Source organism: Falco punctatus (assembly GCF_963210335.1).
Source record: "Falco punctatus genome assembly, chromosome: 5".
Taxonomy (NCBI): Eukaryota; Metazoa; Chordata; class Aves; order Falconiformes; family Falconidae; genus Falco; species Falco punctatus.
In genome coordinates this window covers 91,891,774-91,919,501 of record NC_137584.1, presented here as the reverse complement: position 1 = coordinate 91,919,501, position 27,728 = coordinate 91,891,774, and the positions used below count along the sequence as shown (strand labels likewise).

Here is a 27,728-nt window from a genome sequence, read left to right as displayed (position 1 = left end):
CGGCTCGGAGCCAATCGCGGCGTCGGCAGCCGGCGGGGAGGCGTGACCCGCTGCCGGCGCGGGGAGGGGTGTGTGCGGGGGGACGGAGCGCACAGCATCTTTGGGGCTCGCCGCCGCCGCCGGGCTCCCACCCCGATCGCGTCCCCGCTGTCGTCTCGCCTCCCGCCGCGCAGCCCGGTCGTCCCGTCCCCTCCCTCTCTCTCGCGGCTATGTCGTCGCCGTCGTCTGGAGAGCGGTACGAGGAGGAGGAGGAGGAGGAGGAGGACGGCGCCTACGAGAGCCAGGCCAAGCGGCTGAAGCCCAGCGCCGCTGCGGAGGAAGGCGAGATCGAGTACAGCGGCGCAGAGGAGAGCGAGAGCCGGCGGGACAAGCCGCCCCCGCCGCGCGGAGGGGGCTTCTCGGGCGGGGTGAGGGCCGCGGCGGCTGCCGGGGCGGGGGGGCCTGCGGGCCGCCCCCCGCCGCTCTGCCCGAGGGTGGGGGGCGCTCTCCCGGCGGCGGGCTTCCCGCGGGGGCGACAGGGCAGCGCCGGCCAAGCGGCATTCCCGGGGCCGCTCCCCGGGCACGGAGGCGCTTCCGGCGGGGGGCGCGTCGCCGTCGCCGCGGGCGGGAGGGGCCGGGCGGGCGCTCGGGCCGGCGGTTCCCGCCGCGGCGGGGCCCGGGCGGCTGCAGCGCGGCGGGCGGGCCGTGGGCAGCTCGCTGCCTCTCGGGCTGTGCCGCCGCGGGCTGCGGGCCTGCCCGGTTGCCGGGGGGGCTGTAGAGAGGCGGCCGGGGGCTGCTCCCGTCCTCCTGTGCCATCTTTGTGTCTGGCGGGCGGCGTGTCTGCTTTCGGCCTCCCTCCCCCCCCGTGCTACGCCGCCTCGCTGCGGGTTTTGCCGCTCGCGTTTTCGGCTTCGTGGATTCCCACCCGGGTGTAGTTCCTGACCCGTGAATTTGGGCTAATGGTACTCGTGTGCCCACGGCGTTACGTCTTAGCTAACTTAATTGTCTGGCAGATCGTAGCCATATTTCTTCTGATGGCTCTCCGTTTCTGACCGGTGAAAGCACGATCGAGAAGACACTGATTTAATGGCAGACCTTGACATTTAGAGTGCTTCTGTGTTGTGATTTGTCAGAACGGACCCGCTTGTCGCTGGGGTGAGTTAGTGAGAGCCTTTGCTGTTACCGTCTCTCCGACGGCTGCACCTCTCAGCGATGGGGTACCCGCTACATCAGTGCAAAGGTTCCTCGGTAAACTGCAACAAAGATACAGCTCTGAAGAGAACGGTTTTAATTCTGTAGTTTATTGCGACAGAGCACCGTCTCTCTTGCAGCCGAGGCTTAGCAACGTGTTTGTCTTAAAGACCAGTTCTGAGTGAAGTTCATGTGCTTGCTGAAGTTATCTTGGGATTTTGTCATGCCGGAGGGCTGGACAGGATGCAGTGTTGCAAGTAGGAACAAGATACTGCTCTTGCCTTTCCCCTTTTCTGCAGTATTTTATGAAATCAGGTAGTTCTTACTTCTGTTCTATCCCCCCGCCCCCCTTCCGTTCTGGGTTCTGGCTCAGATTATCTTCATCTTGAACTCGATATCTCAATTTATCCCAGTTAATGTGCAGAGGACACTGCCCTGCCCCTTCAGGTAATGGGAGCATGGGGTATGTTTGTAACTTTACATTTGGGATTTCAAGAACGGTATGTGCTGAGTCTCATGAGTAAAGAAACTGAAAATGTGTAGCAAACGAAGAACATGAGGATTTTTAGGTAGGTTGTTGTGTCAGTTGCAGTGTGCCTCAAGGAGGTACGTGGCCACACAGTGATTTATTGGCAAAGCTGCATGCACAAGTCCACTGTTGGAGAGGCAGAATTGCCTCGTTAATAAAAGATCAAACTAGTTTCTTAAGGATAAGCTATAATGTCAAGTAGATATATGAAAAACGAATGACTGAGAGCTTTTTTATGTGGGGCTTTTAATAGCAAAATGCCAGCATCTGTTCATTAGAGTTAATGTGAATTTTAGGTTGGTTTTTTTTTTTCCTCTAATAGATTAAAAATTTGTGCAGGAAACTTATTTATTCTGTGACATATGTTTTTCATTTCTCTCCAGGGAAATGTTCTTAGCTTGTAAAAGTTGTATGTCATTCAGGGCAAAGACGTATAAGATGAAGGTCGGCTGAGAGGAAGGAAGAAGTGTCAGTATCCTGTGTTGCTCAGAGAAGAGCAGAAAAAGGAATTAGTGAAGATGGAGTACTAGGAACTGAATAGAATGGGGAATTAGAAGGAGGAATGGGAAAATGGATGACTGGGGTAAAAAGAGTGGTAGGAGTCAGTTAGCCTCACTTTTTTTTAACGTGTCCTAGAATATGGTGAACGGTACGTTCATATGGATTATATGCTGTCTTTGCACAAAAGCAGGTTTGTGGTGGGACCCCTGGCTAGCGGGCTGGTGGAGTCTGCGTGCTGGTCTCTATTTATTATTGTGCCACTTTCCTGTTCCTCTGGGATTGTTTTGTTGGGTTGAACAAACTCTTCATGGTCGTAGGTTTTGGGGTGTCGTCCCACCCCCCAAGTAGGTGCCTAGAAGTCTGTATGCTCCATCTCTGTGATAGAGAAAACCAAAATGTATTTTGCTGTTCTTTTTCCTGTGTTTCCCACTCATGTGGATGCTTCTCATAGCCCAGAGGTGTACCCTCCTCATGGCTCATCTGAAGGCTGAGGAGCATGGAGAGCCTGGAACAGAGCAGAATGTTGACCATGGGAGGAGTAGGAAGTGGTCTTGCGGAAGTATTCTGTTGATGAGAGTATGATTTGGAAGAATGACATTTACAGAGGCAATGTTGGGTGGTGGTGAAGCCTTGGCAGAGGAGTCAGAATCACAGTGTAACAGGGGGTCAGGACACTGGGAGAATGTGGATTAAGAGCTGCGTTTTGAGGGGGTTTGGAGGGCCTTTCAGCTTTGTCCCCTCTTCCTTAAATTTCAGTTTCGTTGATTAATGTTGTATTTAGACAGCCTGTATTTTCCGTAGCATCCATTTGCCTCACTGTCTGACATAGCTATTCTCAAATGTTTCTGTGAAGCAAGGAAGATCTATTATCCATATTCTTACAGTTGGGGACATGAGGTATGGCAATTAAATACTCGCAAATGTAGCTACAAGCTACCACAAGGTAAGAGAGGGAAGTGAACTTGCAGCTTCTCAGCTACTCTGCTGTGATGTCCTGCATGCAGCGTTCTTGCTTTGCGGTAAATGGAAAGCGGCTCACTTTGCAACTCGGTTGCTCACAGGCGTTTTCGGTAATGGTAGCTAGCTGGCAGGGAGGTACAGCTCTTGACCTATTTTGCAGCAATTTGTTCATATATCCATTCCTTAAATGAAGTACATCCTAGAAATTGGTTATGAAGTAAGTGTTAATCTTCTCCTTTGTCCTCTATTAAAATAAGTAACTGTTGAATCTCCTGATGATGCTGTGTATTGTGTGGGGTTTTGTTTTGGGGTGTAGTTTGTTGTTTTTAAAGGGATATTCAGATTGTTTTGACCAGAATGGAAAATAGAATAGAATATTTCAGCTGGAAGGGATCTACAGTGATCATCTAGTCCAATGGCCTGGCCACCTCAGGGCAGATTCAGAATTAGCAGAAGGAGCCAGAGTGCAGGTATTCTGTCTTGTGGCAGTTGTAGTCATTGAAAGGACACAGTGGTAGAGAGCGCTAGGAAGAGGAATGCATTAAACAAAAGAAATGATAGACCAAACTCCACATCTGAAACAAAACTAAATTGCTAGGTAGCCTTCGGGATTATGGGGTGTGATTAACCCCCTTCTCCTGCCTAGCCGCCTCCCAACCCCCAAAACAAGCCAACCAGCCAACACCAAAAAAAAAAAAAATATCCAGGATATGCAGAACTGGTACTTCTACTGCTGTGGAACCTTTGTTTTGTTTGCTTGGTTGTTCTAGGACACTGTCTTACTTCACTGTGTACTGGAATTATGTTGCCACTGCAAAGCTACAGGAATTCCAGGTGGCAGAGAGGGGGGTGTCTCCTGTATCTTTGTAGGGAAGCGACAGATCTGCTCGAGTCAGGCTGGTGTGGTCAGCAGGGATGATGTACGACAGGGCAAACAGCTTTAAGTAATGCCACCGTCGTGTCGTACAGCTGGTGGTGGAAGAGTGTACACAAAATGCTGCACATCTGCTTATGAAAGCCATTTCTCATCAGACCATCCCGAGTGGGCAGAGCTGAGATTATAGGGGAATGTGTTGTGTACCTTGACCTTGTCTTTATAGTGTGGTAATTTTAGCTACCCTTGACATGCTGCAAGGCAGCTGGATGCAGATCAGTCCATAGTTAGGCATTAATAAGGTTTTTGGTGCTTACCTAATTACATACCTAATAAGCAACCTTTCAGTGCTTCCCCCCCTCCTGCCCAGTTCTGTCGTGTTTATAAGAGCAATTTCAGAGCATTTAAGAGGGATGCAGTGAGAGGAAAAAGTTGAGATTGAATAAGATAATCTGAATGGTGAGAAATAAAATAACAGTACGTTTAGGTACCTGATGGAGATAATACGAAGGAGGAGTGCAATCCTTTTGTAGTAAGGAGAAAAAGAGAGATGGTGGAGGTAAGCAGAGGAAGAGTAAAGGAGCAGATGGCCCAAAAAAGGCAGTACAGACTAATAGAACTAAGGTGAACGTGCTGACCGGAAAGTATCTGGAAAGAGGATAAAGGATGCATTTATGTGGAAACAGGTGGTAAAAAATTCTCTAATCTGGAATTGGTGAGCAAGAGAGACATCATCCTAGAGCCCATGATGACTTCCTTCCCTTTTGGAATGGCAAATCGTCATTTGTTAGCAAGAAACCAGTGTCTTATTTAAAAAGTTGTCTAGAACCATGTAGGGTCACCAAAGAACAGGTGTTAAAGCGCTATGGCCATGCTTTGAAGCTGCTTCTGTTGCAGTCTTACGTATGTGAAGTCACTTGTTTGTGCTTCATCTGCTTGGTTATGTCAGCACTTCCCTTCATGCCTCGGCTTTCTACAGAAGCTTGGTTTCAACGTTAAGTGTTTTTATCTTCCTTGCTTCTTTCTTGAGGGAAACTTTTTCTGTTCCTGTTCCTGGTCTTGAGCACTTAGAAAGGAAGTCTGTTTCCATTATCTATTTAATAATTGCGGTTTCTGTCCAGCTAATGATTCTTCAAGAAATTGTTACTGAGCTTTCAGAAACCCTTAAGCCATCTATATTAATGGGTACAGCAGTAACATCAGAAGAGCAACGGTTCTTCTGGCTTTGGTGGAGTATAAGTGTTAGAGTTTTGCATGGGGCTTTTTTGCCATTGTGGGGGCTGGAGTTACTGGAAGGCTCCTTTGTAAGCAGAGAAATACTGGTGGCGGTTAATCTGTATGCGAGCAGATGCTTTGGTGAAACCTTTGTCTGTGTGACAGCTACAGCACGTGTAGTTTTCAGGATACAGTGGCCATGAGATCTTGGTTAAAAATCCTGCATTTCTCATCTCCAGGAAGAAATGATGGCAGCCGTTGGATGAGTCGAATGTACATTTGGACCTTAGCTGTGGAGATACTTTATGCTTACACGTTCGGTTTTTCATGTGACTTTATTTCTCCTTCTTTTAGAGGAAACAGGTATCATTCTGGATTCCTGAATGGTAGCTGCAAAACTTGTTTGACAATAATACGTATGTCTGCTCTTTGTGAAGACTTTCTTGCACTCAAACATATGCCTGTGGCACATGTTCATGTCTTTCACCAATATGCTCTGTGAATGTTAGTTTGCGGATTCCTGGCTCAGGACTGACTTGCACTCAATTCTTGTGCTGCTGTTTACTGCTGCTACTTGGAAGCTCTTTTGAGTAAAGCAGAGGCCCTCTGATTTTGCCATTTATAAATACAGTGGGTTTATCTGTATAAATTAGTTTCTGAAATGCTGTGTAGGTAAATCCTTAATTTCATGGCAAGTGACTGAGATTTCACTGTTCTGTGGGTTTTGGTTTGGGTTTTTTTTTATTTTATTTTTTTATTCCATGCCTCCTGAGCTTTTGCGGAAGTTACTACAATAGCAGCAGTGCTACAATTTTTGATTCTTGCTAAATCTCCTACTAATACTACACTCTACTAAGGGATGTATTTGGTGTTATGGGAGAAGGAAATTTGGCTTTGGAAAGCCAAATGTTGCTTTTACTACAAAAGAAAGCAAAATTTGTATTTGCTGATGGAATGGTTCCAGTTGCAGAAGTGCAGACACCTGTATATGTGTGTGTAATTTATATAATGGATTTAAAGATGTAAGTATAAAAGCCTTAATTTTTGAGAGAGTTTTAACTGTTAGAAAGATTTGTATCTTTAGTAGGCAAGCGTAAATTCAGTGTTAATAAAGAAAAATACAAATGGATATGTGTGATAAAGAAACATGAACTGAAACTAACAGAAGGCTGGGCAGGGGAGGGAGAGAGACGCATCGTTCTGTGATGATCCACTCTGGAAAGCTTGACTTGATGTATGGGGGTGCTAATTAAGTAAGGTAGCTCTTTGTAGTGAATCTTTGCTTCGCAGAGGAAAATCATCGCTTATGTTTGCCATCTGATTAAACAGTATTTTGTGGTGAGTTTTCTTGAATGTGTTAAAGAAAAGGAAACAAAAGAAAATGCGTGCCTCTAGCATTAACTAGGATCTTAACATAGTAACAAGTATGCAGGGCAATGAATAGTTGATTTAATAACTTCTGATTGTTCTGTAGACTGTAAATAAAATAAAGGTGCCTGCTATCTTAACACCTTAGAGTAACAGACTTTGCAGGAAAAGCTGGTATGTATTGTTAGTTTTCTTTTGAAGGTTTCCTTAGGTACTCTTTCAGCTTTGAAACGTGTATGCGGGTAAAGAACATAGAAGCTGAAAAGAAAAGCCTCCATGTAGTTCTGTTCCTTCTGCAGGTGCCTAAGATTTGCAGTTCAAAGTATTGACCCTTTATGACTGCTTTGATCACTGCTACTGCTGTAGACCTCAGCTAATTAATCAGGATATATAATATCTTACACAGATATCAGTAGTGGTGTTTTCCCACGATTGTCACAGCTCTTACTCAAAGAAATGTGTTGCTACTTAAAATGCTTTCGTACTGCAAGTGAATAGAATGTAAGCTAAGCTTAAAAAAATTACACACCAGATTGTTCTGACATCTGACAAAGTCTGAAGTGCTGCCTTTTGGTTCAAGTGGAGTGGTCAAATTCTCAATTTAAAGAGAAAATACGTAATTGTTTTGGGAAAGCTGTGTATGGAACACAGGAATTACCAACAAATTTAGTCTTCTCTGTGTTTATCTGGAATGTTTTTCCTTTAATCTGTAGTTCAGACAGATAGGGAAGAGAGGAATGTGTGTAGCCGTACTAGCAATCACTGTGGTTACTTAATTACTGGAGCTGAATGCTTCTTTGTGCTATGAATGAGAATCTCTCTCTCGTTCCAGAAGATGCTATACTACTTCTGGTGAAAAAGTGAAAATCCAACAAGACTTGATCTGTTAGGTCAAACACATTGATGTAGTTGCTAAATTTGAATACAGCAACTTTACACTGCTGTTACACTGCATGAAATTTGGGTGCTGGTAGTTATATTTAGTGTGCCCTTTATGATCTCTAATCTTTCTTTATCTCTCATTATTGGCTTACATAATATCTTTTTTTTTTTTTTTTTCAACCACCATGTCTTAGAATATATAAGATAAATTTCATCCCTCTTCAGGCTTTGCATGGAAAAATGAGCTGATTCCAACCTGAATTCTTCAGTAACACAGAACGGACACTGAAGTCATAGCGATAGCTCTGGAAATTGCGCGTAGTGGGAGCTGTGTGCGCTAATGTACAACGGCTCAATCTGTTAGTGGTAGCCACCGTCGGGGTGAAAAGAGAGAGTGTGCCCATAGGTACAGAACTTGTGAGTTTTTGAAAATGTGTGAAGAGTGTTCAGAATTAGAAGGGAGGTTGGATTTATTTCAAGTATAGTATGGAGTTGGCGTTTTCTTGCATCGTGGGGCACAGCTCTTTGTACATTAGAAAAATAATCCATTTTCATTCAGTTTACTGATGGCCCTTGTTTGTTCTTGCTTTTTTCATCCCCCCAGCCTGCCTCAAACAAATACTGGCATAAATAAACAGGAAGAGTGATGGAAATATTTTAGCTATTGTGCATGTCCAAGTATTTATTATTTTTTTATGCTTTTAACAAATAGGGTGGAAGACCTCTTGCAATTCAGCCAAGTGTTAAGTAGGCTCTTTTTGTATTGGAAAAATCTTGATTGTGCAAACACATTAATGAAATCTGCAAAGCTTTTTATTTCAAGTAGATTTCAGCAACTGAACTTGGCAATCTGTTTGGAAAGAAAAGTTAAGTTATTTAAACCATGCTTGGATTGTACATTTAGATGGGTACTTCTGGACCCAGTGTAGTGTCTGCCAGATATTTAATTTTAGTTAATGATAGCAGTATGCGTTGTTCTGTGTTGAATTTTAAAATGTCATTTTGTTGCTAGGATGCCGGGGGAAGTCATCACAAAGTCTCTGTTTCTCCTGTCGTCCATGTCCGAGGGCTGTGTGAATCAGTTGTGGAAGCAGATCTTGTGGAAGCTCTTGAAAAGTTCGGAACCATATGGTATGTCAAGCAGTATAGAGTCACATCTCTGGACGAGTTAGGAGCGTTATTTAACAGTCTCTTGGACCTCTTTAAATATATTATGATAGCCATTTGAAATCCTGAACTTAGTTAATAGTAAAGCATCAAGATTTTCTGGCTGCGAGAAGGCTCTCTGTTGGCACGTGGGAAGTCTGGTGGAGTGGGCTCACGCTGTCTGCACGCCCTGGTGTCTGCTGTCAGCCTTCGGCAGCACCGCTGCTCCTGGCCTTAATGTGAGCTGTAGCTAAACTGCATTGTGCAACAGCACAAGGGTCGTTGTGTCAATACGAGTGAATATACCAAAAATGATGGGCCGCAGAGCAGGCGATGCTTTTCCCTATCATTTCGTCTGGGAGGAGTGCTTGTGATAGGGTAAGACCTTCAGAATGAGATGGTTATTGAGAGAAAGCCCCTTCAGAGGTTATATGTCGTAAAGACTTTTCATCTGTGAACAAAATAGTAAAGGCAAATGGGTAGCACCAGCTATTCTGAGTTTTGAGGGCTTCTTTTTGGGAATTTGCATTTCTTTTCAAGTAAATGTATGTATTGAAGTCAAATAGGGTGTTGTAAATAGTACAATATTTTTCACTGCCTTAATAGTCAAATAATTGAATTATACTTGTACCAGTATCTTAAAAAAAAAAATAATGAAGTGAGCACAGGTTTGTTCAGGAGTACAAATAGGTACATTTTAGCCTGAGAGCTTTACTTTTTGAAAACTTAAATCAGCTGACAAAGCTTCTGGAGTTTGTCTGTATCTGAATTTGGTTAACTAGAATACTTCTGTTTATTTCCTCTAAAGTAGTTTTGTGTCAAAAACAGTATTTTAAATACTTCATAAATGGCTTTAATTTTTTTAATATTAATTGTAGTTCTAGTAAGTTCGTGAATAATCGATTGTTGGTTGAATGGTTTTATCCATTGAACTTTTTCAGGAAAACAACAGCTTAATAGTTATTTATCTTACATCTGCATTTCTGTGTTTTGTGCAAATGCTTTAGAAATGCACTGTCCAGGTTTGGGAAGCGTGAGCAGGGAGACCTGCCTTTTATGCCGTTGCTAGCAACAGTTTAGAAAAAAGGTATCATACGTGACAGTTTGGGACTTTGGAGTAGTTTTGAGTAAGCACGTAGGAAAACTTTACTGTAATGTTTCTCTCACCAGCTATGTCATGATGATGCCATTTAAGCGCCAGGCTCTGGTGGAGTTTGAAAATGTAGAGAGTGCGAAGAAATGTGTAACATTTGCAGCAGATGAACCTGTATACATTGCTGGACAGCAAGCCTTTTTCAACTACTCAACAAGTAAGAGGATTACTCGGCCAGGGAACACCGATGACCCATCTGGTGGAAATAAAGTACTCCTGTTGTCAATTCAGAATCCTCTCTACCCAATTACAGTGGTATGTTTCTTCTGTTTCTTCTGTTTTCTTTTTCTTTTTTTCATCTTTTAATAAAATAAAAGAAGGCAGGGAGCAACAACCTGTTACATTAACAAATAGTGCACATTGGAAATACATTGTACGCTGTTAATTTGAGTCAGGAATGAAATTCACCTACCAAAGCTTTACACCATCTTCACATAAGTAACATGCATGTTCTGGGAAAAAACGTTTCGTCTCGTCGTGCAGATATTTTCCAATACATTTTAAGACTTCAATGGTCAGGATTTTGAAATGTTTAAACTGCTACATGCTTCTGTAATATGTCCAAATGTGTTGCCACTACATCAGGAACGTCATTTAACTTTTAGGCTTCGAGTGGTGTATGTTTAAATAGCAAGTAATTTTTTCCAGTAGGAGGGGTTATTTTATTGCAGTCCTTCATTCTTAAGTATTTCCTTTGTGGGAAGTCGAAAAATTCATCTGTTGATGATCAGCTCTAGTTTGATGGAATCTTCCTCACTTTTATTTGGGCCAATACCTTTTACTTTTCAGTATTTCAAGTTATACTATACATATAGTTGCATACTAATTTATTGCCATCTATTTATGGCACATGTGCATGTTTTTTAAATGATACAGTTGGTTTTTGCTAGTATTTAAGAACGCATGTTTTCTCATGCATTGAATGCTTATAATTTTACAGAGGCTTTATAATACATGTTGAATTGCACGGAAATATTTCAGAAAAAAAATTTAAAAGTCTGCTTTAAGCAAACTTAGATTACTGTGATACAAGCATAAGTTAGTTACTTGTTCTTAGGGAAATATGGATCAGTCAGTGTTTGTGTTGTGTGGAACCACATAATTTAATGCAATTATCAACTTTTGTTTAATGTGCCGTATATTATGTTAACAAATTAATTGAAACTTAGTATTCCTGAAATTACTTAAAGCAGTCAGTTCCGTGTCATGCTTGTTGCTTCACTGTATTGTGAATACCAGTAGGGGTTTGCCTGTTGATTCATCAGTGGATGATGAATTTTCTTTCTCCTGTCAGTTTCCTTTATAGAAAAGCATGGCAAGGTATGAGTTGCTTTTTCATCAGTGTTTAAAAATATACTTGCTTTGAGCTGTGTGAGAAAACCCACTAAGTTAAACTATTCTTTGCATGTGACTGTAATACAAATTTTGGAACTGTTTCATTCATTCATTTTAAATTTGGCTTGCATAAGCAGCTAAGTTGAGTGTAGATGCTTGAGGAAACTGGTAGCAGAAGCATCATTCTGGGCTAGGAGAGTTCCATGGAAATTCTGAGGATGAAGCCTCTAGCACAGTAGCTTTCTTTGTGAAAACAAACACCACCCCACCACCCTCCCCTTATTCCTCCCGCTGCCCCCAACTGTTTCTCAGGCATATACTAATGAGCAGTAGAAGCAAACAGATTGTGAAAATTACTTGCAAGCATCAGAGCTCATTGGAGATAATGTAGACCACTAGAGTTATAGCAACTGGAAAGAGAGTTGAACCTGTAACAGCTAGGAATGTGATGAGAAAAATAAAAATTTTGCACTTGGCCAATGGGTTAAAGAAACAGTTAACTTAAAAGTCTGCCTTATTAAAAAAACAAAACCACCCACAACACACCACAAGACACCAACAAAAAAAACACCAAAAAACTTCCCCAAAAAACACACAAGACCCAACACCAGCTCTCTCTCTTCAACACTTTTTGTCTCCTTAAATTTGAACTACAGTTAAACAAAATAGATGAAAAATTGCAACGAGATTAAGTGACAGGTCTGTCTGAATAACTGCAATAGACTGTTCTAGAATTCTTAAGAGCTTTTCTTTCAAAACAAGCTACAGTTGTTGCAGAGAAATTGGCCTGCTCAAGGCCATCTTGTAGAAGAAGCCAAATTATTTTAAAATTTTGCTACAGCTTATTTCCTCCATTAAAATTGTGACCTGCTTATTTTCTTTTTAGAGGGGTGTGGCAGCCAAGGGCAAGAAGGGCAAGTTAACTGCATTTAATGCCTAATTACTTCCCACCCATTTGTGATGGGGGGGGGATGTTTGGTGTTTTGAAAAAGTTTTGCCTGATGTGTCGTATGCAGGTGTTCGAAGTTCTGTTTTCCAGTTTCCTCATCTGTGGGCAGAACTTCATCAGGGATTTGTCTGTAAGAACAAACATATTTGTCTGCTGAAACAGAGCTTTTCGAAGTGACCCCTGCTGCTGCAGTCCTTACTGCCTGTTCAGTTACAGCTCTGCTGGTGTCTCTTGGTTCTCACTTACCTTCTAAACCTTCCGTACATGCACAAGGAAGGGGTGGTTTGCCTTGGCAACTGGCATGTTATAAACTTCACTGCCAGCTGCCTCTGAGGTTAGATTGTTGCACCTCCTTTTTTTATGACATCCTAGTATGTATATAATGTTAGTGTTAATTTTTTTATTTAACATATCCCATGTTACCGTATCTTGTGAATCACTTGATTGATGTGGTAGCTGACTTTAAATAAAAAACAAATTTAATAAATTCAGCTCTGTGTGTCTGCCTGCTGGCTAATGACACTGATGGCATTTTGAGTAGAGCTTACATTTTGAAAGACTACTTTTTAATTAAGTGGCTGTGACGGAATCTTTTGAAAGACAAATTGTAAAAGAAAATAATATGCCTGAAAATTAGTGTCACCTGGCTGGAAAGTTTTCAGGACTCTCCTCCCCAACAAGAGGAGATGGAAGGCAGCTGCTTGTGCTATTGAGTGTGCATAGAAAATACACCAGTAAATGATCTCATAAATCTTATTTTTTAGGGGTTCAGGCTACTTGAATAATTTCTAAAAATGTCTGTCCATCTTCTGGAAATCTTAAGATTGACAGTCTCCTGTGCTTGCTTCATGTAGCTATGCAGAGCACTCACTGGAGTGTCTGGAGCAAGGCGCCTGAGGATGAACAATGTTTTTGGTTTGTTGTGGGGTTTTTTGTTTGTGTTTTTTAGTGGTAATATGCCCATATATTAAACCTTTCAGTACTTTATATAAGCCAGGAGTTACACCGCTGCATCTGACGCCAGCAATAAGACATCCTCTTTTTCTGGTTTCTTGTTGGCAGGGGATAGGTGAGTTTATGGGGGGGTGTTTGGTTTATTCCTAAGAATTCCAGCATGCACCCTGACCACTTTGCCTTCCAGTTGCTCCACTATTCTGCAGAACACAATAATAAATACTATACCTAGTTCCTTTCCCCCTTCTCTCTCATCCCCCAAGTAAACCTGAGGATGTACACAAAGATCTTGGAATGAGCATTTTGGAATTATTTCATTTAGATAGAAAGAAAGGAAGGGAAAAATAGATTGTGGTAGAGTGTTTCACTGAGAAGTCAGTGCCTGTGGCTGCTAAGTTTAGCTGTGAGACTGACTGACTGGTAACACTTAGGTGCTTTCAGCTGTTTGAACATGATCTAACAGGTGAATTGTTTCAAGAAATCATGGTTCCTGTTTGTTCAGGTTCTCAAGCCCAAGTCCTGGGGATTCTGAGTATGGGTGTGTAATCACTCTAAAATAAACTTGCTGTTCTTGGACAGATTCACGCTGGAGACTAGTTTCTGGTACCATAATGTCTGGATTGTTAGGTGTAATCAAGTGTTGTTTGAGGTCCTCCTAGCACCTAAGCCTGGCCTGATGTGCAGTAAGGAGAGCTTTTCTCCTTACTGTTTGGTTCCCCTGCAGCACTGAAGATGGTCTTGAATTTTATTTGTTCCTAGTAATATAGACAAATGCTGGTGAAAGCAGAGTGTTAACAGTGAGTTTGTATGAACAGTGTTTCCTGTCAGAAGTTTTCTCTGCCTTAACTGAAGAAGCACAGCAACCACTTGCAGTGCCTTTAATTCAGGTGAATACGATTGAAATACATTTGATAAGCTACCTAAGCTTACATCATGGGCTACCCGCAGTTACTCTTCTGAAAATGACCATCAATGATAAAAAAAACCAAAAACTCAGCTGCTAGAGCCTTATGAAATCCAATGTGCTGTAACTACTGGGTCACTTTGTCTTTGCCTTTGCCTTGGTAAAACTACTGAGTGCATGTTTAACAGGGAGCGTAGCCTGAGACATCGATGCAGCTATGGGCTTTTAACACATATCTTCAACTGTGTTGAGCTAATGTTTGCGTGAGTACTTCTTATAGTAGGTTTTTCCTGTTTTTTTTCAGATTTGAGTGCCTGTACTATGTTAATCCATTAAAATGCTAATCATGAGTATATAAATTGTATAGGGAAAATGATAATTGAAAAATTAACATGCTTTTTCTTTGCTCTCTGGCATTTAAATGTCAATGCAAGAAAATGTTTTGTCAACCTAAAGTGTTTGAAATGTCACATCTGACTAAAATTTTTTTTTCTTCTTCCTTAGGATGTCTTGTATACTGTGTGCAACCCTGTTGGAAAAGTTCAGCGCATTGTTATATTCAAGAGAAATGGAATACAAGCTATGGTTGAATATCCTTTTTGAGTGTGATTCCCCTGCCCCCCCGTAGGCTCTTGACTGCAGATAGAATTTAACATGAGAATGTCAGAAAAATACTGTGTAATTTTGAGACCAAATTATTTTTTAATTTCTATTTAAGGCATCCTAATTTCTGTATCTCTAAAAGACAAAATAGCACTGAGAAATTTCATCTTTATAGGAGAATGACACTGTCAACAATAGTCTTGATAACCATGTTTATCGGTAGCCCTAAGGCTAGTAATTGCAGACATGTAATATGTCATAGATTTGACAACACGTTATACACAAAAGCTTCATGGCTTCTGTGTGTGTTTTTACTCAAGAAGTGGGTAAGGGATTGCAGAGGTGCAATTTGACTTCTTTGGTCTTTTAAGATGGTTTGAATATATCCTGCTTATCTTGCTGTTGTGACTTTTAACAAAGCATGAGACCAACTTAGGCCTCCTTGACCTGTTTATCACGTGTTGAGGAAACTCCCTTGCAGCATTAAGTTGTACATAGGATGAATGTTTGTAGAGTTCTTAATGTGTTACTGCAGTTTGCAAAGTCCAAAGTCTGCTATGATTATGCCTTAGTTTGTAAAATTCTGATAACCCTCTTCATAGAGACTGCTTGCCATCTGTTTCTGAGCTGTTATCCAGACAAAATTGTACCGAAATCTCAGAAATTATTTTATGATTTCAGATGCTACTGATGTTGCAGGCTTTGTTAGTGGGTCTCTTCTGTAACATAGGAATTAACCGGTGGTTGCATTGGTGATTTGCCAGGCAAAAAGAATTACCCTAACTTCCATAAAAGCAAACTAATTGCTGCTTATCTATTAAAAGACTTAAACTGTGTCCTAACAGACAGTAGTTTAACTTACTACGATAATGTGTCAAGTTGTGTAAATGCTGTTGTCTGGATCAGATGACTTGTATGGTTGGGGGTTCTTCTGCATCACATGAAAGATTAGGGAAGCTGTGGTGAGGATCCTGCACAGACTGAAACTACCGTAGTTCTGTCCTTTGAATTAAATTCTACAACATTCCTTCTATTAAAAACAAAACCAACCAGCAACTGAAAGAAAACTCACAAATGTGCGAGCAAAGTAACGCAACAGTGTAGGTAAACAGTTTGGGGGGAGGGGGAAGAAGTGAGCTTCAAGGCAAACCTTGTCTGAAAAGTTAAAAAATTTGTTTCAATGCTAATTGCAGATGTGCTCCCACATCCCACTCTAGCCAGCGTCAAACAACTTCTTGGAGGTCTGGGAAGCTTAACTTTTCTCATTCTTAAATTCCATAATGAACCCACACCACCTTTGAAGAAGTTGGGCTACAGGAATGCGGTAAAACACAAGGGATATGCTATTGATACAGACTTCTTCCAAAATATCATTTTTCATTATATTGAATATTTTTATATAACATCTGATATAACATTACATCAAAGAGTGGTGCAAAATGTCTGGCCTACTGCAAGGTTCAGGCTTTTTGACACCGTATGCTATTGAGTATGTATGAGAACATGGACCGCTGTGCGCCGAGGCTCAAGTATGTTTTTCTCCTAGTCATAGAACCAAGCTTTGGCTTGTGTAGAGGATATGAAAAAAACTGTATGTTGGAGCCTGGTACATACATCAGCCTTGAGCAGTGGATTTAAAGCAATCTTCTTCTTGTATTTCTTGATGCAAGATGATTTTGTTCATTCAAAGTATCTGTTAATTCTGTGGTTTTATTTGGCTAGCAAGCTTAAAAGAGCATATTCTTTTTTAGTTCTTTTTGCTGTAGAGCAGCTACTGAGTTCATGTTCTCTCTACCCACAAGCCTCTAGCTAATGCTGTGAGAAGGGTTGCGTTGTCTTCAGTCACATCTTCCTGCCCCTGAGCTCTGGTCCCTTCACAAGTCATGCAGCTTGGACTTCCCTTTCAGACCTTCCTTTCAAATATTCTCTAGGCTTGCTGGGAATTTTCTGTGTCCTCTGATGAGACTTACCAAATCCACCAGAACATCCCCCTCCTTCCAAATGATGTAAGATCAGAGCATAAACAAAGTTTGAGTCTATAGAGTCTGCACTGTGGGGTTTACGAATTTATGAATGGTCTCATCATGTGCTACATCTCAAAAACAGATGCTTGACATAAGTCGAACCCGTACATACGTGTTGACAGTTTTATACTTAAGTCTGTATAGAGTTGTTGTAGGGTATACAATAGTGAAATATCTGCAGGCTATGGAAATAAAGATGTATCAGGAGAGAGGGACATGAATGAGACACCTGGGGGAAAAAATCCTTAACGTGGTGTGTATGTTTGAGTCGGTGTTTTGTGCCCAGAAGGCGAAGGCTGCGCTCAATGGAGCAGATATCTATGCAGGATGCTGCACACTAAAAATTGAATATGCAAGGGTAATGCTTGGACCTTCTCTTTTCATTTTGCTGGAAAAATAGGTATAGTCAAGACGTAACCTTTTTCACTTTTACTTTATTTGAACAGCCAACTCGACTTAATGTCATTAGAAACGACAACGATAGTTGGGACTACACTAAACCGTATCTGGGCCGACGAGGTAGGTTTTCATACGTTATTGCTGTAGATGTTTGACTGTACTAATGACAATCCTTCACACGTGGTCAGGCTGTACCGCAGTAGTCATTGCAAAGCGAGGCAGTGCTGCTGGAGGCTGTGCTCACCAGCCAGGGCGTTAACCCTGAGCCCTAGTGCCCCCTACTGCCGGGTGCGTGAGCCACTTAGTGCAACAAGGAGCCCACACCTGCAAGCACCTTCGCAGTTCTCAAGGACTTGCATTTCTCCAAGCAGCTCTCTCTCTTTGGAGGAGAGGAAACCTGGTACAGACTATTCCTTACAAACTACAAACTTGCACACTGCTTCTCCTTCGAAAGGACTCTTTTCCCCTATGTTGGACGAGGCATTAAGAAGGATAGAGGACTTCAGCAGGCTGACTCTACACTTCATCATGCACCACATCGGCATCAGCAAAAAACCAAACAAACAAACAAAAAAAAAAAACCCTCTGAAAAAACTCAGACTTGCAATTCACCTTGTCTGCATACTGCATGCACCACCACCACAAGTTTTAAAGGAGGACACTTTTCAGTACTTCAGATTTGTATGGGATGAATAACATGATAGACTGTACCCATTCTGTTCAAGTTTGTATGTATGCTGGTCTTTATTTCCCTTAAAATTACAACTGAAAAACAGAAAACCTCCAAAATTAAGAACCTCTCTTGTTGATATCATTAACTTTGTAATCTTTTTATTACTTGCTGTATGTGAGAGTTGCATTCAGTCTTAACAGTGTATTGTCTAGTAGTAGGGAAGTTTAATCCTTATCTGTAGATAGTTGGAACTGAGCAGTGCAATATCGGATAGGCCCCCTCAGTTATTTAAGTATTAAAATAGGGATATCCATAATGGGTACAGGCATACTGTCTCATAAGTACTCAGCTGTAAAAATTACCAGAGCTTGACTCGTGTCAATAGAAACTATGACTATATATGTAAAGACAAACTGCTGTGTAGCCTAACTCCTGTAAAGTGTTTATTTAAAAAAAAATAATAAATATCTGTAATTATTGAGTGCAGTGTTCAGTAACTTATGTACAATCATGTGTGCAATGTAAAGTTAGAAGAGTGAAGACAATGTGTCCAAGGTAGAGTATCTGCTTCTCAGAGGCTATATGAGAACCAGGGCTTTGGCCGTCTCAAGTGATACGCACTTTCAAAGTAATTCTGCAGAGACGCTGGGCTTGTGAAACTTGTGTACAACTCAAAACTTAGGGCTTGGAATTTTCAAAATGAAGTTCTTGTAAAAAGTTAACAAGGGAGCTACAGTATTGGTTGCAGCTTGTAGATTATGACTATATCAGGATTCAATTTTTTTCCCCTCAAATTCCTGAGTTAAAAAAGGATTTTGAAGAAACTCATGGGCAAGAAAAAAATGTGAAGGTTTGAATTTGAAAAATCTGAAAGATTAACTCGACCCTTGTATGTTTTCATCATTACAGTGTTTGGAGGCTGACTTGTAACATTGTGCATCTAGTTACGTTATGTTATTGGTCTGCAGATAGATACGGCTGATTGAGCTAAATGTTGCCTAAGCTGCAGAAAACAGTGGAAAATGAAAAACCTAGGATAGGTATGAGTTGCTTTTTCTCAAGAACTCTCAATCTACTCTCTTGTTTTCCTTTTGTTACTTTTGACAGCCTGTCTCTTATTTTTTCTATACATCACTCTATTACACCCAAGAGGAAAATAATTAGTCTTACATTATATATATCATGCTATATTGTATATAGCATGATGTTTCATTTACTGTGGCCCACATCCATCTATCTAGAAAACAGGAATATAAATTATTGAATGAACACTGAAATGTACTTGAGAAAGCAGGCATCTAGAGCAGTTTTGCCCATAAAGTAATCCAGAAATTTTTTTTTAATTATTTGTGCATCAATTTACTCTTGTAGCAGCATTGTTTGGCTTTTGAACTTAATGTGTGACTGCAGGGACCTGACTGCAGCAAAGAAGATCTTAGCTCAGAGGAATTTCATTCTGAGTGGGGGGGCTTGCTAACACGTCCTTTCAGAATTTCACACGCCTCCCCTGCCTCAGGTCTTAGGAAGGAAATGCATTTTGCTAAGGATTTTTGTTTCTAAAGAACTGTTTGTTAGTTCTTAATGGTAACAAATTGCAGACTTCTCCATAGTATTTCTCCACTTAAATAAACTTCCTAACAAGTGTCTACTGCATTAGACTGAACAGAAAAAACCCACCTGACTATTAGTATTATTCTTGCTTTTAACTAGAAAGCTCAAACTGTAGTCCGGAGCATTTCATACATGGTGGCTCAAGGACCCAATTTAAAAACAAAATCAAAAAACAACAACCCCCAAACTTAAACTGTATTATAAATAATATTTCCTTTCAGAATTATTTTAAACACAGATCAGTTGTCATGCTTCAGTGCCTGTTTGTGCAAGTGTTTGTGCTGGCACAATCAAGGGACTTTGTTTAAGGAAGGAACAAGTATGGGGCAAGGAGAGAGCAGTGGACTACGCCGTCAGGAGGAGGAAGTCTTTATCAAACTGTTCTCCTAGAACTCCTTATTTGAAGAATATGGTTCTTTACTATGTTACTGTGTGCAGTTTCAAAGGATTTAGCTCCACAATCTGGAATTATAAGCTTGATTTTACTGAAAGGTGATTACTGCATACAGTTTAAATGTGCAAAATACTTGATATGACTGCTCATTTGCTTTCTAGAGCCAAGAACCAGAGCTGTTACCCTGAAAAGGAAATGGAAAAACAAAACTGAACAAAAGTAATCTTTCTTCTATGTATTTGAAGGCATTCAGCACTGTTCTGTCTTCAGGCTTTATTGCCAAAGTAAATAGCAGACTTGGAACCTGTCCTCAAAGTCCTGAGCAGAAAGGGCCCATGTGTTTTCATCTCCCACTGTTGTGTTGTTTAATGCAAATAATTCCCTGTTTTTCAGGGCAAATACCTCCAGCTGCATTGGGCCGGAATTGCCATTTTCAGCATTCATACCTGAATTTCCTGGGAACTGTTGTAAACTGATAGAAGTCTTGCCCCATCTTTTAAATGTGGCTTTTTTAATTGTGAGAAGTCAGTTGTGGCTTACAACAAAGAAATCTGGAAGTTAATTTTCTTTATCATGCAGCATGGATTTGGTTAGAAAAATACATCTTTGGCTGTGATGCACAGCTTGCCTCCAGTAATGTAGACCCCTTGCTTAACTTTATATCCTAGAGAACTGGGTTTTCTTAAAGGATTGACTGTTGTTTACGTGCATTATTCAGTGATGTTTTTCTTCAATTAAACTGTTGTGTGCTGCTGATAATGCAATAATGTACAATCCTTTCAGCACGCCCATAAATCAGTAGGTGTTCTGTAAATATATATGTACGCATTTGTAATGCTCTCTGTTTACTGATTATGAAACCATGTAATACAGGTTGTTGTTGGCTTATGCTGAAACTTCTTGAAAGAAGCCCACTTTGAAAATGTGTTGCTGTTGAAGCTAATATTGTGATTCAGGTACTGTCTTTCAAAAGTACTGCATTTCAAATTTGTTTTAAGAGACACATAGGTAAATCCTGCTGTATGGTGTTATCTATACTAATGTGTGGTGTCTGTTTAGGAAAACTATTGGGTATTTCCATAAACTTTAAACGTCTGAATCTCCACATTGGCCGCTGCCCCCAATCAGCTTAAGTGCAATTTGTTATACAATGGCAGTCTTTTAATTTTGGTGTCCCAGGGCTGCAGCTTGTGGTTTTATACATATAATGAATGAGAAATAGTTTATAAAATTAACAAGGACTCAAATTAACTTTTTCACTTCTTAAGTAGAAGATTTGTGTCTTAACTGGAGAAATCAAGTGCATAGTTGTGCATACTAAACTGTTTTCTTTCCCTTCCCACATGTTAGACAGAGGGAAGGGCCGCCAGAGGCAAGCTATTTTGGGAGAGCACCCATCATCATTTAGACATGATGGTTACGGTAAGTAACACAGATGACAGATGGTTATGAATTCTTTACATGTTATGTGGAATTCTAAATATTCAGTCAATGCTTAACTGTGGACCCCTACAGCATGAATAGTTCACTTTTGTCCTGTGCGTGCGGTGCTGTCAGTCCACATTCTGAAAACGGTAGCGATTCACTGAGTTCTATGTGCATTTATTGCCATACCTCTTCCTTTCATGGAGAGCATCCAGCTGTACAAATTTATTCCTTGGATGAATGTTTCCTTTCATTTGCCATCACTCTAGCAGTGGATGGAAAATGACATCTGTACTGGGAAAGCAGTTTTCTTATAGAAAATGGCAACACAGCTTGATCAACGGTTTGGTGCAACACAGAGCTCTTTGATATTCTGGCATGTGCGGCTGTGAATCATGGGCTTTGCATTTATTCTGACTTAGCTAATTCTGAAAAGGTATAGCTATGCAACTGTGTAAGAATGATGTTTTGGAATTAGTGCAATAAAGTGCTGCAGTTGTTACCAGTGCTATCTGTAAATGACAACCTGCTGTCACTTCTGTGCGTTGGACCAAGACCTCAGTGTTGAGAAACGAATGTTCCCAGTTAGATGTGACTTTTCTAGTTATTGACTCTCTTAACTGTCAGGTGCAATGTGATTTGTCTTGCCACTTCCTTTGCAAAAATATTTATGGTATTTTACGATGTAGGTTGACCTTCTACATACTCTTTCCAAAGGCTCTTCAAATCTCCAGAATTTCCAAGTTCTACCTTGTATTCGCTGATGTTCTTTTTTCATTCTTCTGATACAACCTTCTACGTTAAGTAATGTGGCTGTTCCCTCCTATACTACTGTCTCCCTCTCATTACTGCTTTTTGCTGGGGAAAAAAGGACAAAAGGTTTCTTTTACACTTGGCTTATGTGAACTTCACATTACTTTTGTATCAGAAGAACAGGTATCCTCTCCTTTGTCTGATATTTTCTGTAAACAGAAGTATTGCATACGAGTAATGTCTCTTCATTTAAAAAAAAAATAATTGCTTATATCAGTGAAAATTGTCACTTCACCTGTAGTAGAAAATAGGATAACTTTGTTTCAATTAATGCAGGGGTTTAAGTATTCCTGTTTCCTCCAAATGAGCTGTTTGTAGAAGGGTAGCCTTTGGACTTAATCTCTTGTCTCTGGAAAAAGAGCCGTGTCCTCTCCTCTCCTGATCTCTGGCTAAAAGTTCACTTCTTTTGGTTTGTTTTCCCTGCTTTGGAATATTCTTTCTTGGTGACATAAGCTTTATAAGTAGACATGGCAATATTCCTGAAGGTTTATTTTAAATACTACTTCTGACAAGTTTATGTTCAAATATTTTGTATGGTTCAGGGAAGGCAGTACTTTTTTATAATAACTGAAATACCTTTTATTACTTGTATGTAAAAAACCAGCTCCTTCCTTCTTGTCTGGTAATGTAAGAAGAGACTTGGAACGTTAAAGGGAATAGAAGAGGATGGTTTGGGTTTTTTGTTTTCTTAACTGGAAAAAGAATTAATGGAAACTACTGTAATGATGTTTCCCCCCTCCTTTAAGTATGCATTACGTATGTGGGCTTCAATGCACGACTAAGTAGTGAAACTTGTTTCAAACAATATGAAAACGTGGCCTTTCGTCTCCGTAGGGTCACATGGTCCTTTGTTGCCCTTGCCAAGCCGGTACCGAATGGGATCTCGGGACACTCCAGAACTTGTTGCTTATCCGTTGCCCCAGGCATCCTCCTCTTACATGCATGGTGGAAATCCTTCTGGGTCGGTTGTCATGGTTAGTGGGTTGCATCAGCTAAAGATGAACTGTTCAAGGGTCTTCAACTTGTTCTGCTTGTATGGAAACATTGAGAAGGTAAGGCATAACTTACTAAAAACTTGGAAACTACTATAATAATTTTAATTGTTTTGGAAAAAACCCTGGGTGAGATGTTCTAAAAATATTTCCTAATAATGTATAAAACTCAGTATAAGTATAATGTATAAAACTGTTTGTTGCAAATGCCATTTTTTCCCAAATCTATCTTAGGTGAAATTTATGAAGACCATTCCAGGCACAGCATTGGTTGAAATGGGTGATGAGTATGCTGTGGAAAGAGCTGTCACACATCTGAACAATGTCAAGTTATTTGGAAAGAGACTTAATGTCTGGTAAATAAGTTTTATTATATTAATAGTCTGCTAGTGGGCAGATGGGGTGAGGTTGCGAACAGACAGTATTCCATTATTCCTTTAACATTGTTGGAGTTATGATTTCCAATTTGCAACTTTTATTTTTAGCTATTAATTATTTTATTTAGTATTAACTTATCTATATTAATAAAGCATATGGGTGTTACTTGGATTGGCTGTTAATAAACTGTTTTCCCTAACATATCTTATCCATCCTTTCTACATTATTTTTTTTAAGGAAGGTGTCAAACCCAACCCATCTTGTTCTTCTAATTCAAATTGTAAAGAAATTCAGCTCTGTGCTGGTTAGATCAATAATCCGTGTACAAAGTATGCAAGTCTTAATTATTTAAGAAACTCTAAATATATACATATGTGTATATATATCCTTAAATCCCAGTGTTTCCAAGCAGCATTCAGTAGTTCCAAGCCAGATATTTGAACTGGAGGATGGCACAAGTAGTTACAAGGATTTTGCAATGAGTAAGAATAATCGCTTCACCAGTGCTGGCCAAGCATCGAAGAACATCATCCAACCACCCTCCTGTGTGCTGCATTATTATAATGTTCCCCTGTGTGTAACTGAAGAAACCTTTGTAAAGGTAGGCAGTTGAAATGACTGTGGTGTAGAGGGCTTTGGGGCTCTGTCCTAGCTTTACACTGTGCTGCTTTTAAAAAGAAACAACTGGGATAGTTTCAGCATAGTGACTGGAAGAGACCTGGTTTATAAAATGGGTTTGTAGCCTCTCTAGATAGAAGCTGCTGCATTTTCACAGTTCTAGCATTATTTATTTATTTATTTATTTATTACATGAGGAACAAGATCTTGGACATCTAGTTGAGGAACGTAACGTTTTTTTGTGGAGGAAGGGGAAAAGACACACAAATCCAAATACAGGGAAAGTCAGGGTGACAATTCACAAAAGATTTACTGAGTCCCTGAGATGGTTACTCTAATGACTGCTGGGATATTTTGAAATGGAGCGAAGTGTGCACCTGGAACAGTCTGCACAGCTAAGTCCTAAATGAACTCTGGATGCTCAAAACAACTCCTCTCAAGTGGAGGCAGTGGTAAAACTGATGACAGTTCTGTGAGTTCTTCTGCAGTTCAATAAAAGTTTTGTTGCGGTTTTTGGTTTTTTTTTTTTAAGTTTTGTTTGAAAGTTAACTGGTTCATGAGTGGTGTGCTTGCATGTAGGACTTCAGAGCTAGTGTATTGAAGTGTAAATATCAACAAGAACTTGTTTTTACTTATCTTGAGGTAGTGATATCAGTACTCTTAACATTTTTTTTGCCTATAAAATCGTATTTATCATGGGACAGCACAGATACACAGGAGCCTTGTTTTGCATACTATAGAATGGTATTCTAAAGAGTTACCAATCTAAACATATTTTAAAAATAATAATTGGCCATAAATTCTTGGAAGCTCTATTAAAGAGTCAGTATTTTCCTTTTTGTGTCTCTTCCATAAACTTGGAATTTTTGCAAATGTTTTTACACGCATTTTTACTGGAGTTTTACCTCTTTATTTTTGTGACAGTTATGTGAGGATCACGAAGTTCTCAGCTTTATTAAGTACAAAGTGTTTGATCCAAAACGTAAGTAAACTTTGACCTGTTTGGGGAGTTATTTGTATTCCAGTTTTGGTAAGAGCATACACTGTCAGGAGACATTACTAATCCCCTCCTTCCCTTTTTTTTTTTTCTCGTTTTGACAGCTTCTGCCAAAACACTGTCTGGTCTGTTGGAATGGGAATGTAAGACAGATGCAGTGGAAGCTCTCACTGTACTTAATCACTACCAGATAAGAGTCCCAAGTAAGTCAGTTTTACTGATCTTACAGCTATAATTTTTCTTACATGTTGATACTGCCTTTGTAAAAGGTGAGGCTTTGCAGCTAAAAACTGCATTGTTCTTATTTTATAGATATAGATATAAAAAACTCAGTGTATATACACACACATACTGTACTGAGTATATTACAGGATACAAACAGTATTTAACCTCTAGTTTACGTTCTGTTAGTTTCTATCTAAATGGCACTCTAGTTTTTGAGTCAACCTATAGAACTCAAAATATGCTCTGCAACTTGGAAGTTACGGAAGGATGGAAAAAAACAAAAATTGATTTGGGAGGAAAAGAAGGCAAGGCAGGAAAAGCATTAGAATACACTGTCATCAAAAGCAAACCTAATGGGTAATGTCTTACAGAAGATTTTTAAATCTTTCACAATAAGTGCAGAGAAATATGCAGTATCTTTGGGCAGAAGATTCTCTAAGGTACCCAGCTTACTGCTCTAAATTAGCTGTAGTGGATTCTCTTTCAAATCAGAAAGGACGAGACCAAGCTGAATTTAGCTCCAGACCAGTAAGAACGGAGAGGGGGGAGTTCCCTTGCTAAACAAGTACGCAATAGGCCAGATCTGCACTGGGCTATTAAGATTGTTTACTGGATTCAATGGAATTTTTCCAGGTGTTCACAGACATAACTTTGAGTCCAGTCCAGTGTCTAATATTATTTTAAACTACTGACTCAAAACTTTTACGAATTTGTCTCCCTGTCAAGTGTTAACAGTTTAAATCTTTCCTGCACACAGACACATACCCACCCCCACCCCCACACCCCCACAGCCACCCACCCACCCCCCTTCTCAGTGATGGGCTGAGATCACTTCAGGGCCTGACTATTTTTTAGGGTGGTGTTGATAACAGACTGTTCATGATTTCAGATTCATCTCAGTTTGGAGAGGTGGTAACAGCAGATGCCTTTCAACATGGAAAAGGCAGACCCTAACGCATACTCAGTCTGGCGCTCAGAGGAAAAGGCAGCATTTTAGACCAAGGACCGCTGGTTGAGTTGCTGCAGTCAGCCTGTGGGAGGCTGGCTGGCCAGGACAGGTCCCCCATTGCCGGGAGCGCTGTGTGCTGCCCGCCCTGGCTCCTGGCCGCCCTTACAGCCCGGGGGTGCTCTGCCTTCGGGAGAGCCCTGAAGGGCAAGCTGGGCATCCTGCCGCTCTGCCAGACACGTGTCAAACCTGCCCAGTGCCGCTTGGTCCCTGGCAGAAAAATGCCACATTCTCAGTCCTGACTTCTGTAAATATCTCCGCCTCCTGTCTTCGAAGTTGCCTGTTAAATACTACTGTTATAAATAGTTCAGCTAGGAAGAGGGGCAGCAATAAGGGTAAAATCTTTATAGCACAGCATTTGCAATTCCAAATCTACGTTCCTTTGCAACCAGATCCGTCACTCTGTTTTCGTGTCTGGAAGATGCTGGCAGGCTCTCGGTAAGGCCCGCTGGGAGGCTGGGCGGTGTCTGTGGGCAACTGGTGGCAGTGGGCGCGGGGGGCAGAGCCTTACATCAACACAACTGGTAAACTTGTCAGATTATGAAAAGTGATCTTGATAACAGGAGAGCTGTGCTCAGTGCAAGCCCTGAGTATGTTCTGTGTTGTCTCCTGACAGATGGCTCCAACCCTTATACCTTGAAGCTTTGCTTCTCTACTTCATCCCATTTATAGAGAAGAGGACAGCATGTTCAGAGCTACAGTCACATTGATTTGCAAGTTTAAAACTACACTTCGTTCACAAAGCTCTAAAGTGGTTGTTCTAATGTTGCCTTGTTTCAACTTAATTCTAATATCTTTTATCTTGTTTTATAATAAATGGTTGTTCCTTCATAAATACAAAACAGATTTTTTTCTTTTTGCCTCTGAGAAGTACATGTTGTAAGCTTACTACAAAGTTTGTATTTTGTTAGTGTAGTATCTCCAAATGTCTAAAGAAGCACCAGTAGTATAAACAAGATTGTTTTCTTCCAAAAATGAAATATATTTGCATTTTCAATAATGTTAAAGATTAGCAAGTATTTTTCCATTTGTAGTCTTAATTGGCAGATAGAACTATTACATAAGAATTTTAAATGTAGAACTTGTTTTTCAGTATGTTAAGTAGTAAAGTATGTCGCAATACTAAAAAGCTTGTATTTATAAATGCTTTAATCAGGTTAATGTTGCACATACCAAATTTTTAATAGTATGGACTTGATTTATAGTTCAAACAAAGCTAACTTAGAAAATTAAGTATGTACACGTGTATGGTGTGAATTCATACTTACTTAAAGTGGTTTTGTTTTTGTTTTTTTTTAAAAAAACATTCTCTTCCATTTGCATTAGCATGATGCCATCTATAGCTAGTCCCACCGTAGGGGCCTTTTAAAAATTAAAATTGCAAGCCTGTATCAATGTGTTCATCCTCATTTTCCATAATTTGAACTTAAACCTTTAGTATTTAACATATCCTCTTGACCTTTTTTTTTTTTTTTTAAATAGTGGTTATGACATACTAAATGATAACAGTTGGATATATGAGAAGGTCGATCGCCATAGGAGCCAAGGTGGTAAAAACAGTTAAAACAAAAAGCAAGCCCCGCTATACTCTGTCGTACCTGGACAGTTAATTTGATGGGTTTTTTTGTCT

At 40.4% G+C, this 27,728-nt stretch overlaps 1 protein-coding gene across 1 annotated transcript; it reads left to right on the top strand.

Moving 5' to 3' along the window:
• Positions 1–61: 61 nt before the first annotated feature.
• Positions 62–27,489, top strand: HNRNPLL (heterogeneous nuclear ribonucleoprotein L like). Its single transcript, XM_080388657.1, has 13 exons — positions 62–407; positions 8,512–8,630; positions 9,816–10,053; positions 14,445–14,530; positions 16,829–16,925; positions 17,014–17,086; positions 20,995–21,066; positions 22,717–22,934; positions 23,109–23,230; positions 23,652–23,853; positions 24,795–24,852; positions 24,972–25,070; positions 26,715–27,489. Exons 1-13 carry the CDS (start codon positions 210–212, stop codon positions 26,768–26,770), a joined length of 1,638 nt encoding a protein of 545 aa, XP_080244783.1. The 5' UTR covers positions 62–209; the 3' UTR covers positions 26,771–27,489.
• Positions 27,490–27,728: the final 239 nt, after the last annotated feature.